At 42.0% G+C, this 17774-nt stretch overlaps 1 protein-coding gene across 2 annotated transcripts in view; it reads right to left on the bottom strand.

Moving 5' to 3' along the window:
* The window catches only part of LGR4 (leucine rich repeat containing G protein-coupled receptor 4), a 122666-nt gene that overhangs the window by 39188 nt on the left and 65704 nt on the right, over positions 1 to 17774 (bottom strand). For both annotated transcript variants that reach the window (XM_084630603.1, XM_084630602.1), the window contains exon 3: positions 1999 to 2070. In XM_084630603.1, coding sequence (XP_084486729.1) covers positions 1999 to 2070 — 72 coding nt within the window. The remainder of the gene's footprint in view (positions 1 to 1998; positions 2071 to 17774) is intronic.

Below are 17774 nucleotides of genomic sequence, written 5' to 3'. Positions count from 1 at the left end.
CATTAATTAAACAATCTACATCAATGGGCCAGATTTCTTGAATATAATGGGCCAAAATCATCTCTGATATAAACTGTTGCAATTCCCCTTGACTTCATTGGGAGCTGCAACAATTTACATTGGAGCTCAATTTGCTCCAATAAATGGCATTTTATTATTTACCAGTGCTTGCATTTTCATGGTTGTTTCTACTGATTCCTCTATTTCTAGAAAAATGGCACCAAAGTATAATTTATTTTAATAATTGCATTTGCATAGTGTGCTGATTATAAAGCATTTCTGGGCACACAGAAATGTTAGTGAATAATGTCAGCAAAAAAATACAAAATGGTAGAGAGTCTGCAACGAACTATTCAGGAATCCAGCCTGTTCTCTTCACCATTCTCTATAGCCTCACCCACACTTACCTTTGCCCCTCCATTTTGTTCTATAATGGAACCATACTGTGGGATGTACATTGTTAATTTTATAGAGAGATTTCTAAAGAAAGGTAGTGACAGGCTACATTAAGTTATATCAATTCTATAAGTTACCTTATAAGACAACTTTTTGGTCGCGGTGAAGAATATTTTTTATCAACAGCATTTTAATGGTTGATCTGTTTGCTGTTATGAAACGGGTCAATAGATGGTTTGTGTAAGTGTAACTATGCAAGTACATTAACAGTCAACTAATATACTTAGGTTTAAATTTTGTAAGAATTGACAAAAATGTTGGATGCCCAGCTTCAGATCATAGGCACTGACTCAGTGGGTGCTCTGGGGCTAGAGCACCCACAGGGAAAAAATGGAGGGTGCAGAGCACCCCCGGTAGGCTCCCCTGCTCCTCCACCAATCAGCGCCTCCCCCTCCCTCCCTCTCCACGCCTCCCACGATTAGCTCTTTCGCAGCATGCAGGAGGTGCTGGGTGGGAGGGGCATGACACACTCAGGGGACGGGGTGGAACAGAGCAGGAAGAGGAGGGGCAAGGCCTTGTGGAAAGGGGTGGAGTGGGGGCGGGGCCTGGGACAGAGCCAGGGATCAAGCACCCCCTGGCACATTGGAAAGTGCTGGCACCTGTACTTCAGATACCTTATAGGGGCTGATTTTGAGTACCTTCCCTGCATTTACCTTACAAAACCGCCTGTAGCACTGTTGCAGATGAGGAGTTTCTCAGTCCTCCCCTCTTACTCCTGGGCCTACGCTTCTTTCCTCACTGAAGATTTCCCTTTCTTCCCCTCAGGGGCCTTTCTCTCATCCTCTTTGTATCCCTGCTCTATTGGGCCAGTCTTCGTTTAAACGCACCCCTGTTACCCAAGCGCTAAAACTTCAGGACAGAGATTGGTTTCATTTTTAAAATCTGGTTTGTAACAGGAAGCTAGTTTCAGCCTTAACTGTAGAGCAGCAGCTGTAGTGGATATTCTCATTTGCTGGGGACAAATAGGGCACAGCAACAGTGGCACTGCCTCGCTTAGAAATCCCTCTACTGGTCAATTTCAGTTATAGGAGTTACTGGCAGTGTTATATATTTTCTAAGGGAGTTGGAATGGCACCCCAAAACTATTTAGGCTCTCATACTACATACATTACAGTAGCATCTGAACTCCTGACGGGATAGAAGGAGAAAAGCCTAGGTGGCTTCCTCTGAACCCTCTTGGGTCCATTGTTTCTCTCTCTTTTGGATAGCCAGAGAGGAAGGAGAAAAAGAGAGACACCCTGTGGTCTAACAGTTAGTATTTTTCTACCACAAGACATATCTGGGAGTCAAACATTATTACTCCAATAAAATGTAATAATTACAGTTTAATCCAGGTGACAACTGTTTTTATTATTGAATGCACATCGTCTTCAAGGTTAGCACTCCCAAGGGATTATGGAAAAAATAACAAAGCAGCAAAGATTTTCATGTTAGTGTACTGTCTGAACAAAAAATTCTGTTTCTGTCCTATCAGTAAACATGCTGACCGTGCAAGAAGAAAGTACACAGCAAGCTGTGAAGCTCTAAAATTTGATTACTTACAGCACTTTGAGTTCTTTCAACCCAGACAAGGCCTTCGTATGGATAAAAGAAAGGTCATTGCCAGCCAGTCGTCTGGAAAAAAATTGTAATAATAATTCAGACTCTGAAAATACACTATATTTTACTGTCTAATACTGTCTAATAGATGAAACCATCAATGCATCAAAACTTGCATCAGATTATACCATATCTGCGATCCTCACATTTACCACCATTCACTCACAATTACACATTTTCAGTAAAGCATAATGCATTAAAATCACTTATCTGGAGCCAAATTTGTGATCAACCCATGTAATCATATACTTTCCTCTTACTTTTACTATAGTTATCGGATTAATGCAATACATGAAGAAGCAGCTCTCGGAAAGTAGAGAGCGCTCACACAGACTCTTTCCAACTTGAGGTTTTCCTTTATGATAATTTAAGAATATGTTTATATTCCCACCCAGCCACCCTAGCTCAAAAAATCAATAAAGTCTGGTATCACCCCAAGAACATAATCCTGTAAAAAAATCAGAAGGCTTCCTCATTCTTCAGCCCCTTATTTATAGCAATTAAAGGAGAGACTGAAAATGTAAAACTAACACACCAATGGATGAGTTAAGATTCTTCTTATGAACCTGGGTTTGAAAAATGAGTTAACTGCTATCAATATGTTCCTGAGGCTTCCAGCATAGTTTAGGTGAAAAGAATACTCAGTTATCCACGTTTTTAATCTAGCCACCAGCTTCTAAAGAAACTATGCAGTCAAGCAGCAAGAGTTAGTTGCTAGACAGAAGGATGTGGAAAAAGGTGTGTGCTGAACATCTTAAAATTCAGATGATGTTCACTACTAGATTCGGGGCGACAGCCTGGGTCCACTGAAGTCAATCACAAAGCTCTCATTGATTTCAATGGGGCCAAGTCTCTCCTAGATACTAATGCAATCCACCTTAACAAACTAACATTAATCATCACTATAATAAGTATAGAAGTTTCTTCAGAACACAGGGTGAAAAAAACACTCAAGCAACAGAATTTCAGCTACTTATTTTTCCCCTTGTATTTTCTTCAAACCTTTTGCCAACTTCCAGATGGGTACTTGCTGCGTGGTCTAACTTTGCTGAGCTCCTAATATTTGCGACACTAGATATTTTATTAAGGTAAAAGATAAAATGCAGGCCACCTGGTAATCCCTAGCTGCCAAAGAATGAGAACATTACAACAAAGGATCATGTCAGCCAAAATATTAGCTTCCTTATTTGCTTTATTATCTAAATTGAGATCTGAAGACATCAGTGTAGATTATACAATGGAAACATACAATGGGATCATTTATACAAAACAATAATTCTTTCTGACTTTTTCTTTGTAAAAAAAAAAAAAAAAAAAAAGTTAAGAGCAGATTACAAATGATCATCTCTGTTCCAGAGAATTGTAAATTGATCCAGCATCAAGGGGAAAACACTAGCATATTGTTTCTAAAGGGGAGATTACAGTAATAGCAACAAACCCATCAACCTGATTAATAGGTAGCAGGTTTAAAAATAACAAAAGGAAGTACTTCTTCACATAATGCTCAGTAAAACCTATAGAACTCATTGTCATGGGATGTGGTGAAGGCCAAAAGTATAACTGAGTTTCAAAAAGAATTAGATAAATTCATGGAGGATAGGTCCATCCATAGCTGCTCATCAAGATGGTCAGGAATGCAATCCCATACTCTGGCTATCCCTAACTCTCCAACTGCTAGAAGTTGGGACTGGACAACAGGGGATGGATCACTTGAAATTGCCGTGTTCTGTTCACTCTTTCTGAAGCATCTGGCATTGTCAGAGACTGTATAGTGGGCTAGGTGGACTACTGGTCTGATCCAATGTGGCCGTTCTTATGTTTCTTCACTCCAGTCTTAGAGTGGTAAAAAGGTAGCAAAATTACTATTTTGTTCATCTCATCTTTGTAATCTCTCACTGTGTGTAACAGATCATCCTAGACATTAATTCTGTCTGCTATGGAAATCTGCCTATGATTGAATGCATGCCATAATAAACTGCTGCATATTAATTAGCTTCCAGTCCACCTGACAACAATAATATTTTTGTATATAAACAAATGGAGGAGTGACTGTCCTTCGTGAACAGGAAGGCGATGGTGTAACAAGTGTTATCCGTGTCCATGTACTAGCAAGCCAAAGAAAAAGGGAGTTTATAATTTTTGTGAATTTGTTCCACAAATGTCACTTGGGACTCTGGTGGCATGAATAAACCCCCCAGGTCTAAGGTTTGACAACATGGTTTACGTAGTCATGGTCAGAATCCATCAGAAGAATTGCAGCTGTAGACCCTGATACTCCAAAGATGGAAGCAAGAGTGTAAAAAGCATGCAAGAAAAGAAGTCTTACTGAAATAAATGGAACTATTCAAGTCACAAAGACTTAGCAGGATTGGAATTTTAATATGCATAGTTCAGGCACACTACTTTTTTTAAAAATTACAGTAGCACCTAAAAGCCCCAATCAAGGCCATGGCCCCATTGTGCTAATTGCTGTACCTGTTTTCCAGATTCAAAAAAACCTTACTCTTTCCCACACTCTCAAATACAACAAACTGCAGAGGTACAAGTATGCAGTGTTGCCAACTCTGTATTATTGGTAGCATTACTCTAGCACCTAGAAACCCTAGTCACGGACCAGGACCCCATTGTGTCAGGCACTGTGCAAACATGGAACAAAAAGATGGTCCCTGCCCCCAAACTGCTTACAATGCAAGTATAAGACAAGAGAAAACTCTTGTAATTTTATGGCAAGTCACATTGTCACCTTGTGTTGTTCTTAAAGCCCTGTTTCCTGGAGACAGGTAAATACACAAGACACTCAGCTTTTTTTGTTTGTTTGTTTTTGTTAAAATCAGTTTCTAGCCCTCCGGTTACAGAGAAAAACTGAGGACGTGCCCCAAGTGCAGTCTAAAGGCTTTGACACCAGAAGGCCAAAAAACCTAGAAGATCTAATACTGATCAATAAATTTTTTTAAATCTCATGATTTTTTATTTTTTAGAATTCAAACAACTGAAAAACTTGCATGGCAATGAAAAACAAATAAGTTCAATGCTATGTTTCCCAGCCAGTTGCTGTAAATGGTTTGTATTAAATTTAGATTTTACATTTTTTTTCTTGAAAAAGCATGCAGGTCTTTCTTTTTAATGATTTCCTAAAAAATGCACTGAGAACTAATATGTATAAAATGTGTTGGCTCCCTGCAAAGTGTATGAGCACTTATGAACCTGCATTTTGCCAGTTAGCTCCAAAACACAGCTATTTATTAAAAGAAAATGCAAACTGATTTTTAAAAATCAAAACAGAAACTCTTACACAAACAGAAACAAACTGAACATATAGCCCCAAGTTATATCAGCTGACAGTTATTGATATTGATAATCTAGCATTTATTAAAAAAAAACCACCATTCCCCACAAATTTATGAACAGCAGCAGTTGCTTTGGGATTTGGTCAAACATCTGCTACAATATTTTTTATTAAAAAAAAAAAAAAAAGTTGAACACCAATACCATCCACTGTCACGGAAGCAACATATTGTGCACTAGAAACAAGATGCAATGAAGCAAAAGCAAGGCTTGCGTGACTTTAAATAGGAATACTTAGTCTACCTTAAGGCAACTCCTGTTTATTCAGCCTGTTGCAACCAACCAACAGAAAAACTGCAATCCATTACATTTCCGTTTAGCTTAAGTCTGGCAACTTTCCAGGAGACAGGATGCAACTGGCCAAGTGTGCAAAGGCTGTACGAATCAGTTTTCCAAATATACATTTATCATGCGTGTACTAGCCTTGGGGACCATGGCTTCTCATCAGGAGGTTCCAACTATGGTTACCCAGTTGGCTAAGACTAAAATATTATGCACCATTTTAACAAACTTTCTTCTGCTGAAGCGATCAGGATGGGGATATTTTTCTTCATAGAATAAGGTTTCGTTCAAAACCAGCCAAAGAGAAATGGGGGGGGGGTCCCACATCTTCACTTGTTTTGCATATGTGCTGTAACTGAAAAGCCCGAAGTCAGATTCTCAACGTTATTCTTAACACATGTTAGAGAAGGAATGAATGGAAGATCAACAGATTGTTTGAGCCATGCCCAGGATTTTTGGTGGAAGATTACAAACTAAATTAAAAACACACACAAACAGGCTCAATTTACACTTTTAACTTCTATTGGCATAGCTATGTTGTGTCAGAGTGTTGACTGGTTGTAGGAAGGCCGGAGACCAGTCAAGAGATTCATCTCCCTACCCGTATCTATCATCGGGGTTTAAGATCGCACAAAATAAAAACCAACAAGGCAGGGCAGGAGTAAAACACAGGTACGTTTATTAGACCAACAACAGTTAAACAAGTAAACGGGGTATACTTTAAAGGACTCCCAACACAGGTTAGTAAGGTAAATAGGTAAAGGTGGCACTACAACTATACTGACTGTGACTAAAAAGGGTTTTCTCCCTCCCTAAGACAGGTCCCAAGTGAGGGGTATGGAAGACTTAAAAGGACCCTACCATTTCTCGCAACTTGCGTCTGGAGCCTCATGACACAAATCAGGTCTGGAACCAATCAGGTTGCTCAATATGGTGAAGAGTGGACCTCAGGCAAGAGGCAGGCGATAACTCTGCTTGATGCTGGTGATTCTTCTTTCTCCCTCCCTGCGTCATCGCAGGTGCAAGTAAGATCCCGATGAGAGAGTGACCCCTAGCAGCTCACCCTTGCGTGCAAGTGTGTTAAACCCTCTCACCACCCTAAGGCGCCGTGCTCTGGCTTACGCACCCAAGTAGTCCACACTGCTGTGGTCCAGCACTCAGCCACTCAGATGGGCAGCCCCGTCCTTCTGGCGTGCTAGCCCCTATATGCCCTGCTGTTCCCGGGCAGATGACATGTCACATGGCTACTTGGTTTCCCACCTTTTCGGTAGAAAGGGTGGGAAACTATACCTGAAGTGGGGGAAGAAGGGCAGCCAAGATGGATTCCTAGTTGTTGTTGCCAGAAATTCAAGATGGGCATATGGGTATTAATGCCAAAACAGAAATTTCCCCCCGACAGTGGGTATGAAAAAAACCACATGAACAGCGGACGTAGCTATAGCAACAAAAACCCCAGTGTAGACTCAGCTACGCCGACAGAAGAGTGGCATAGGTAACATTGTTCGTAGAGGTGGCATAGGTAACATTGTTCGTATTCCTAAGCAGGCAGAAAAACAGTTTTTGTTGGTTTATGCTGCATCTACACTAGAGGGCTATGCTAGCATAGCTGTGTCAGCTCAGGCTCTGTAGCGTAGTCATGGCCTAGCTACCATCTATTTGCGTGTCAGTTTGTCTCTGGAAGGAAAAATCAGAGCTTTACCAAGGGAGAGATGTCTCAAAACTAGGGAGGTAGTGTTGCCAGACCAGTCCAGAGCATTGCTCCTGGATGTTGGAAGCAAGTGGAAAAGGAAAAGGAAAAGGACCTAGGGGTGACAGTGGACGAGAAGCTGGATATGAGCCAGCAGTGTGCCCTTGTTGCCAAGAAGGCCAATGGCATTTTGGGATGTATAAGTAGGGGCATTGCCAGCAGATCGAGGGACGTGATCGTCCCCCTCTATTCGACATTGGTGAGGCCTCATCTAGAGTACTGTGTCCAGTTTTGGGCCCCACACTACCAGACGGATGTGGATAAATTGGAGAGAGTCCAGCGAAGGGCAACAAAAATGATTAGGGGTCTGGAACACATGAGTTATGAGGAGAGGCTGAAGGAATTAGGATTGTTTAGTCTGCAGAAGAGAAGAATGAGGGGGTTTTGATAGCTGCTTTCAACTACCTGAGAGGTAGTTCCAGAGAGGATGGTTCTAGACTATTCTCAGTGGTGGAAGAGGACAGGACAAGGAGTAATGGTCTCAAGTTGCAGTGGGGGAGGTTTAGGTTGGATATTAGGAAAAACTTTTTCACTAGGAGGGTGGTGAAACACTGGAATGCGTTGCCTAGGGAGGTGGTGGAATCTCCTTCCTTAGAAGTTTTTAAGGTCAGGCTTGACAAAGCCCTGGCTGGGATGATTTAATTGGGTATGGGTCCTGCTTTTGAGCAGGGGGTTGGACTAGATGACCTCCTGAGGTCCCTTCCAACCCTGATATTCTATGATTCTAAGTGGGTGATGTTGGGGGCTGTGGTCGGTGGGATGTATGTCAGGACTGCTGGGACGGGGAGGGGGCAGGAATCTTCAGCATAAGTGGGAGTTGGTAGAAAACCACTATAAACCTGCTCTGATCAGCTAGTTAAATTAGCTTTATGGAGTGGCCCAAAAATAGCTGAAGCATACCAGTTAATCCTGCCCTTATTTGAAGTTTGTGGAGACTATTTACGTTGCAAAAACAATATTTTACATGCACCGTTAATGGGCTTTTTGACTAACTATATGTGTACTTCAGATGTGCCTTGCTCAGGGGCGGCTCTACCAATTCTGCCGCCCCAAGCAGTAGCCACCGAATTGCCGCTGCGGGACACGGACTGCCTCCCCATTCTAAATTCCGCCCAGAAAACCTGCTTGCAAAGCTGGTGCCTGGAGCCGGCCCTGGCCTTGCTACAAAGTCTGGCACATAAAAGCTGGGTTATGACTGTTTTATCTTGATATAGTATGCGTACTTATCACCAACAGATACAGTCGCATAATTGCTATTGCACAGATTTTCAGTGAAATAAAATTTACTGGAAGACGGTTAGGTGATGAATATGAGTGCTTTATTGTGTGTGACGTCATCATACAAGAAAGTCTCCAAAAATTTCTTCACACATGACAGAATTACCTACTTCAGGTCATGTCTGCAGGGCTCCTGCACTATAAAAAAATACATCATTGCTTAGTACCCCTGAAAATTCTTTAAAAGAAAAAGGGTGGGAGCTAAATTTTGCTGTAAAAAAAAAAAAGTACAATATTTACCCAGTCCAGCGAGGTGTTGAGTGCCTCCTCCCTGCAATGGAAGTGGATGACAACTCCACACCTCAAAGGAGTTCTCCTTACCTTGAAGGACTGGTCCCTAAATATCTATAGTTTAACACAGAAATCAAACTCTTTTCTCCAGTTCGTCAAGAATAGTCTTCATGGGCTAGATTTTGACCAGCCCCAAAACAGCCAACCAAGGGAGTAAAGAGTCCCTTCCTAGGATAATTACATTAAGGCTACTTAGCTCTTGCTGTGAGTGCTGGGGGGAATGCAGGGGTTGTGCATCAGATGTCCCTTCCCAGGAAACAGAAGGGACATTGTCCTCCTGCCAGGCTTGGCAACAACATGGGCCGGCTCCATGGTGGGGCCAGGGGGAGGCAGTCCTACACCTTCAAATGGACTGTAGCAAATCCCTCCACCCTGATAACAACAGAGGACCCTGGGAAGAATCAGGCCTCTCAGAGGTTCAGTGGTTCGTGAGGCTCTTCCTGAAGCAGCACAGCTTATGCCCTTTCCAAAGGGCTGCACTAAAATGCACAGTCTAGCCTAGAGTTGTTTTTTTGGTATCCCCTTAATTTCTTTGGCAAAAGACTAATGAAAAATACAGTTATGCTGCTGAGTGATGAAGCAGAAGGAAATCAGCTATCAAAAGATCTTGATTAAATGCAAATATTTATACCATAAACGACAGTGCAGGGAATGGTACAGCTGCTAAAAATCTCAGTAACATTACTTTCCCGTACAACCTTGCAAATATTTTGCAGATTATTCTGGCTGTCATCACTTCTGGCTCTAAATACTCTTTCACCTTTTATTTTCTGAAATTTTTTAAAAATTGAGTTTGGCTATTTCATGTGCCACTCTGAGCTGAAAAATTAAGCATCCTGACGTATGGAGGAAGGTTTGTAATCATGCACTTACTGAGAAACATCGCTATGAAAGAATCACTAAGAATTTCCTGTTCAACACACTGTCCCATGGTCTGTTCTCCTGACATCAAAATACAGTGAATTAGACACTTCCAAACTCTCCAGAATATCACACTTAGTGGTTCTGCTAAGAACACAGATATATGGAGTTAGCCCAATGGTCTCGTCTTAAGTGTTTGCCAGTGTCATAATACACAAAGTTAATTCATTGTCTCTTACTTCTCAGGCAGGAAGGGGAAGGAGTATTGCAAGGACCCAACCTGAGGTGAGAACTAAGTAGTGTCCTGCATTGTTCAGAAAAATCACTACAACCAATAACTCCTTGGCCGGAAGTAAGTGGAACTTTAAGTAAAATTGTGTGCCTGAATAACTTGGAGGCTCCAGCAGGGAAGTATCTGCCCCCAAAGCCTGGGAAAAAGATTAAAAAGAAAATGGATGGGAGAGTCCCCAGGCCAGCCACTGAGGAGAAGGGCATAGACAGACAAGGACAGTTCCTGTGAGTCAAGCTGTTAATAAGTCAAGCAGACTGCTTTCTACAGAGAATTCAGTTGATAATGGCTAGTGTTTAATGCAGCTAATTAGCAACAAGGGCTGCTCCCAATTGCCTTAAAGATACTTTTGAAGATGAAGGAATGTGGCAGGGTTACACCAGGCATTTTGATAACCTCATCTCTTACTATCAAAGTCACTTCCGAGAGTACTGACTCAAGAGGTCAACACGTCAAAGAATGACATTGAGAGCACAGAAATGCTGATGTGCTGGTACTGCACCATCAATTCAAGACATGCTATTTGGGAAGTAACACTGCTATACAGATTACAAAGGCTTGGTCTACACTTAAAAATTAGATTGACCTAGCTATGCGCTCAGGGTTGTGAAAAATGTTGCATCTTGAGTGCCATTGCTAGGTTGACCTAACTCCTGGTGTAGACATGGCTAGGCTGACGGAAAAATTCTTCCATCAACCTAGCTACTGCCTCTCAGACAGATAAACTACATTGATGGAAAAACCCCTTCTGTTGACGTGGGAAGCACCCACATGACGGCACTATAGCTGCAGTACCATAGTTGTGCTGCTGTAGTGTAGACATGGCCCTAATGCCACTAGCTCCTGCAGGTATATGGCATGCAAGCGACTGGTTGAAAGACACCTATGTATCAACTGACGAAAGTGTACTTCCTCTGTGTTCATCACAGGCATCCTATTGCTACATCGATGGAACTGCTACTTATAACCTGCACTAAAGGAACTGCTGCATTAGACTGTACAGCTCAGAGTTGTAAGAGTAAGACAAATTACATTTAACTACTTAATGATGTTAGGTTCTCTTTCATTCCTATTATTATCTGTATTACCATAGTGCCTAGGAACCACAAATAGGGCAGTGCTTCCAAGGAATAAAATATTGAGGGAGAGAAAACCTTTGCATTTATATGACTATCAAGAACCACTCTGTTATGATTATCTAAGCTCGCTGGTTGACTAGTGCACTCAGAATAATTCAGTCATTCATAGTATCCCATTGTTGTAAAGTTGAACAAATTCAGGAAGTGGCCCATTGCCCAAAAGGATTGGATTTTGGGGCAGTAGTAGGTAAGATAAATGAATGTGTGTCTCATAGGATGGCACAGCATTTTTTGTTAGTCACAACATGCATCCTTGGTAGGAGTCCAGCACCATCGATTATTTTACATGGCCTAGCCAGTGACCTCAAGTCCAAATGCACCTTATTTGTATTATGAAAAGAGGATTCAGAATGGCTGGGGAATACCTTCCACGACATCATCTTCTGAGAGTTTGATGCCAGACATAGCACGCTGAACCAAAGCACTTCTGGAGGCTGCAAATTCCTGAGTCCTCTCTCTTTTGGTAAGTTAAATGGTACAATTATGAGACAGTCTGACAACCCTGCTACCGAACTGTTGGGACACGTTAACCACCGGTGTAATTCTACCAAAGTCAACAGAATGGACTCAGGGATAGCATTTGACCCATCATTCAATTAAAAATTGATTAAAAACATCACTCAGTCTTCTCTCTTATTCTTGACCGGATGCAACATGAACCCCTAGGAAGCCTTCTGTTCTTGTTTTTCAACCCAGATGGTGGTGAGCCTCAAGATATTTGAGCAGGGAATTAGGTCCCCTCCTCTCTCTGTGAAAAGCTTCATACACAAATGTTTGCTGTAATTTTCTTTCTGCAGTTTTCTGGGATAATTCCCACCCTAGCTGTGTCTCTTGTCTCTGTAATAGCTTGTTGGCTTTTGTATGTCTGTCATGGGTTTGCTATATAAATGCATATGAAGGTAGTGTGCATTGCCTGCCATCACCCACTGGAAACTGGTATTCCTTGCTGCAAGTTAGAATATTGGTGAGGAATGCAACACCCATTTGTTGTAAGATTAATAAGTAATGTGTCCTTTTCTTAAATTTAATTATTGTATTTTGGCAGCACGCCTAGGGATCCCAGTCAGGAATCAGGGCCCTACTGTACTACGTGCTCTACAGACAGATACCATAAGATGTATGTTGGTGTATTAGCTCTGATTGTGAAGCAGCTTTGCAAGCAAGATCCAAAGCAACCTTCCTGATCTTTTGCATCTTAATTTATCACAGGTCCTCTACACCTGGTGTGATAAATTGGGGGGGGGGGCGGACTCCCTTTTGTGGACACCCAGCCAGCCAGTTAGCTATAAAATTCCTCTTAGTAGCTGTTCTCTACTTGCTTTACCTGTAAAGGGTTAAAAAGTCCACAGGTAAAAGGAAAGGAGTGGACACCCAGCCAAAAGAGGCAATGGGAAGGCTAGAACTTTTTAAAATTGGGAAAAAAATTCACTTTGTTCTGTTCTGTTGCTGTTCTCTGGAGAGAAGGGACAGAGCAGAGACAGGGCTGGGACTATGCTGTAAAAAGCTTTTTGTCAGGTATGGAAATCATCAGATCATACCTAAACCCTACTCATAAATCAGAAAATGTCTAGGAATGTTAGGTTTATTTCTGTTTATTTCTTATTGGCTTGTGGACTTCTCTGTGCTAACCCCAAATGCTTTTTGTTTTGCTTGTAACCTTTAAACTGGACCTCAGGAAGGTTATTCTTGATGAATAATTTTTGTAAGTGGGTTTTTTAAATCTAGCAAAAGCCTAAGATCCAGATGTATTTTCTTTCTTTTTGTTTTTAATAAAATTTATATTTTTTAAGAACAGGATTGGAATTTTGGTGTCCTAAGAGGTTTGTACACGTTGTTTAATTAGCTGGGGGCAACAGCTAATTTCCTTTGTTTTCTTTCTCAGCTCTTCCCCGGAGTGGGGGTGAAAGGGCTTGAGGGTACCCCACAGGAAGGAATTCCCAAAGGCACCTTCCTGGGTTCCGAGGGGTATTGCATTTGGGTGGTGGCAGTATCTACCCATCCAAGGTCAGAGAGGAGCTGTAACCTTGGGAGTTTAAGACAAGCCTGGAGTGGTCAGTATTAATTTTTAGAATCCTTGTGGGCCCCCACCTTCTGCATTCCAAGTGCCAGAGTGGGGAATCAGCCTTGACATCTTCTCTATGGACTCCTTTTCTTTGTTCCCTCACCCAACTCCCATCTTGTGCTTGCATTTTTGCTGACACCCTCTACCCCCTTTCGGACATACTTCTGGCACCATGTAATTATTGCTACTACTGTCTCCCCACCACTGTCCCTCAGGTCCAGCTCCTCAGGCCTCCTCATGTTGCTTGAGTTGTGCTTCTTGCCCCCATAACAGCAGTCCCCAGCTGGACCTGGGGCACAGAAACGCTGTGCAGCAGTCCTACTAGTGAACTAGGCATCAGCCCCATTCAGCCCTAATAAGACTGCCCCAGATGTCCCTCAACCCCAGCATAGCATCTGCCTTGAGTGGAATTCGATTTTCCTGTCAAATGAAGATGTGCCTAGAGAGTGCTGCCCTCTGCTTTCCTTCAGCTGGTGAACGTTCCCTTGGGGACCGGAGTCATCAGGAGCAGAATAAAGCAGTTCCTAATCTGTTCTTACCCTCACTAGGGATCTGTGGATAATCAAGGAACCATTGCCAACTCCCTGATGGCCCCCTCATGGTGTGTGTGTGTACACCAAGGCACAGAAAGAAGTTATATAAAGGGTATGCAGTTAGAACCAGTACCACAATCACAACAGTATAAACCATCAAGTTTTGAGGGGGCCACTTTTCATTCTGAACCCCTTTTTTTGGTATTAATATTTTTCTATCAATAAATGATCCCTGAGATAAAGAGTCTTTCATCGTTCTTGTTCTCAGACATTTAAAATGGCTTTTCAATGGACTACACAATGAAAAGCTTGAGAATTAATGTGCTAAATTCTGTCCTCATATCATAGAATCATAGAAATGTAGGACTGGAAGGGACCTAGTACAACCCCTTGCACTAAGACAGGACAAAGTATTACCTAGACATTCCTGACAGGTGTTTGTCTAACCTGTTCTTAAAAAGGATGGAGATTCCACAATCTCCCAGTGGAAAACTTATCCAAGGGCAGATTTTGGCCCATTATCTTTGGTTTGGTTTTAAAATAAAGGAATGTTGCTTTTGAAGAAGGCAAACGTTTCAGTCTACTAAAAGGTGCATTCAAATTCTACTTACAAGTGACATCTATATTTTAGCCAGACTTCCTTAAGAGGATAGCCCACAGAAAATATGTAAACTACTACCTTTTTAAATGGCAAAGTACACAACCATCAGCAAAGATTACACAATCTGAACTGTCAGAGCAAGTTGTCATAGCAATTCAGTCATTTATCCTCCAGCACCCATGCTGCACCCATGTAAGAAAACAGTGTGTTATGTCCTTTAAAAATAGGTGACTAGTAGTCTACAGTGGTAAGTTACAGCACTGTAAACACTTTGGACTTCCCAAGCATCACTGATTTTGAAGCAAGAAGAAAAAGAGCATATTTTAATAAATGCCTCATTTTCCGATTTTCTTTCCACTTTCTATTTTTGCATTACAGTCTAAATATGAACTTTCCTTAGCTCTGCCCAGTCTGGCTGAAGACTATCCTTGATGAGGGGGTGGGGGACCTTAAAGCATTAAAAATGCCCTTGATGAAGGATGATTAGGGTGGAGATGGCAAGTTCTTTGAAATGTCTCATTCTCCCCACTGCCATATCCTCGGTCCTCCCTGGGTTTGGTTTCAGCCAACTACTCTTCATTTGTGTGCTGACCGTTTCCAGGTGCTGATAGTGATGACAAAATATAGAGGTGGGTACGACGTGTGTACTTGTGGCACCTGACCTTCTGTTGCAAGTCCACCAAAACAATTTCAGATAGAGATTGAATGGGATTGAGAATGAATCTTATGGAACTTCATAGGTGAGGGCACAGTTGCATATCATAGTTCTCCAGGAAGGGTCTGAACTAGGTGACCTGTAGACTTCTCCCAGGTGCAAATCCAAGATTTTGAATCAGGATCCTCTCCAATTACATCAGGGATTGGCAACATTTGGCATGCAGCCCGTCAGGGAAGGGCGGCCAGCCCATCCCTCGGCTCACGCCGGTTCCCACAGCCCCGATGGGCCTGGATCAGCGATCAGCGGCCAGTGGGAGCTGCGATCGGCTGAACCTGAAGATGCTGCAGGTAAACAAACCGGCCCAGCCAGCCAGGGGCTTTCCCTGGCAGGCCGTGTGCCAAAAGTTGCCGATCCCTGGATTACATCATTATCTTTGGGTGAGAGTAAGGGAAACATTTAGGAGGACAAAATGTGCCAATAAAGAATACCTCAGAGAAACTGATTTAGTACTTAAAATAAATGTATCCTCTCTCTAACTGTTATATTGGTCTTAATTTCACATATAGTATGGCAAGTGGGTGGAGAGGGAGGTGAACTGAATTTAGCTCCATATCATTTCTTTGTGTGCAAGCTTATTGTCAAAGGCTAAAAAGCTGCATTCAGACCTAGGCAATCTTTCTTAAAGAGGGTGTACACAGGGACTATGTGGCTACTGCCCATATACAGAGAGTGCCAATTCTACTCTGACTTATCAGTGGCTTTTTGAAGCTAACTATTTTTGTGCATGTGCGCTCACAAATCAAGTGGTCTCCTACTCCATCCCCAATAACAAAATGGGGGCAGACTGCACCACATGTTGGTTTTTTGGGACCCACAGCTGTAGAGAATTAGACTAGGAGCTGCTGAGGCTTCCACAAAGCCTCAAGAAATTTCTTATCTATCTTATGCTTCAGGGCAGCCCCATCCTGTTGGCTCAGGAAAACAACTAAATCCAGTATCATAAGGGGGTCTTCAGCTTAACAACACATAGTGCTACCTCCAGGACACTGAGCTGAGCCAGATAGTTTTCAAATAATGCCAAAGAGGTATTTGTATGCTGAAGACTCAGTCATACAAAAGAGATGAGCATAAGAAAGGATCTTGAAAGAGGGAATTCAAAAAGACCATGCTGCAGAGTAACTAGTTTAGGTAATACTAGGGGCCTCATACACAGTCACTTGGAGGTTGAAATTAACTTGTCAAAACAAGAACCATAAGGGAATTTTAAAAAGACTTTCCCACCCTCCCAAAATAATACAGTTTACTGAGCTCACTAGCATTTTCTCTTGAAAAAAGGAAAACATAGGAGTTATGAGCTTTGTTAGAGGTTTCCAGAATACAAAAATCCTCTTCTTACATTGGCAGGGTTGGAGTTCAGCTAGAACACATTCATTTAAGGCTCATTTAGACAGGAAGTGATTAATTAACATGGGTCGGCCAATATGTTTTTCACCACCACCTAGGGTGGACAAAGCCAGTGATGTTTAGAAACTTAGTTAACTGGTCGTGGTTAATCCTACTGGGAAATCTTTGCCCAAGGGTTTGCCTTGACTAGAATTTAAAGGTATGTGTGAGACACATTCCAAGACTCTAGGCTAGACAAGGCAATGTATACATTTACCATGTGCTAGCTGGTTAAGCTGAAGCCTGGGCTATATCCCCAGGTGTGTCTCTAGACTTGCCAATGCTACAAACTTCCTTGTCTTCACTAGGACGTGACTACAACACACACATCTTTTTTCCTAGTGAAGACAAGGCCTTATTTTTGCAGACTTGACAGGCTCTTTGTCTCTGGTTTCCCATTCTGAATTCTGGGATCCTCTATCTTTATGTTAGTGAGGGAAGAATTATTCATCTTTTTATTATCACCACTTTAAACAATACCACTTTAAAAAGGGTGTGCTAATGCTATTCTAAACCACCCCATTTAAAAGTCACATTTGCTTACTTTCAGATGAAACACATCTTCCACCAGGGGCCCAGAAAGATGCCTCTTCCAGCCCAGGCTTCTTCTCATACTAGCAGAGCTCAGCCCTGGTGGCCTTGATATAAAAGCCACACACTATTACTTGTAAAACCAAACTGATAACCAAAAAGGGAGGAGACTGCAGCTTAGTGCTGATGAAGAAATAGGAACAAAAGGGGCATCTAAATTACACACTGAAATCGATACTATGAATGCAAACAGCTGTGAAATTTCAGCCAGGTGGTCATCTTCAGCTACAGCCAAGAGGAAAAAGTAACTCTAGTCTTTTCCTTTGCAGATACTCCCTGACTGCAACCCTAAGGCGAAACACCACACACCTCATTTTCTACTGTCAGCGTGCATTTTAATTAGTTCTTTTGTTCCCAAAACAAACACCGTCTATTAAATGCAATGCTCAGAAAATTCTAAAGCAGAAACAAGATGGTTAATTCCGACCAAGAGCATTTAGTGCAGTAAATTGCACAGAGGCAATTAAACATTCAAGCAGTTCTTCATTCTCCCTTCCCTGGTAAATTACTGTTACTTTTATATCTCTTGCTCCATTTGCCCATCTCAAAACAAGAGGTCAGCCTTCCCCCCTACTCTTACAAAAAGGAGAAAGGCCTCA

This window comes from Lepidochelys olivacea (genome assembly GCF_965140295.1).
Source record: "Lepidochelys olivacea isolate rLepOli2 genome assembly, chromosome: 6".
Taxonomy (NCBI): domain Eukaryota; kingdom Metazoa; phylum Chordata; order Testudines; family Cheloniidae; genus Lepidochelys; species Lepidochelys olivacea.
The sequence above is the reverse complement of the archived record's forward strand: the minus strand, read 5'-3'. Positions and strand labels throughout refer to the sequence as shown.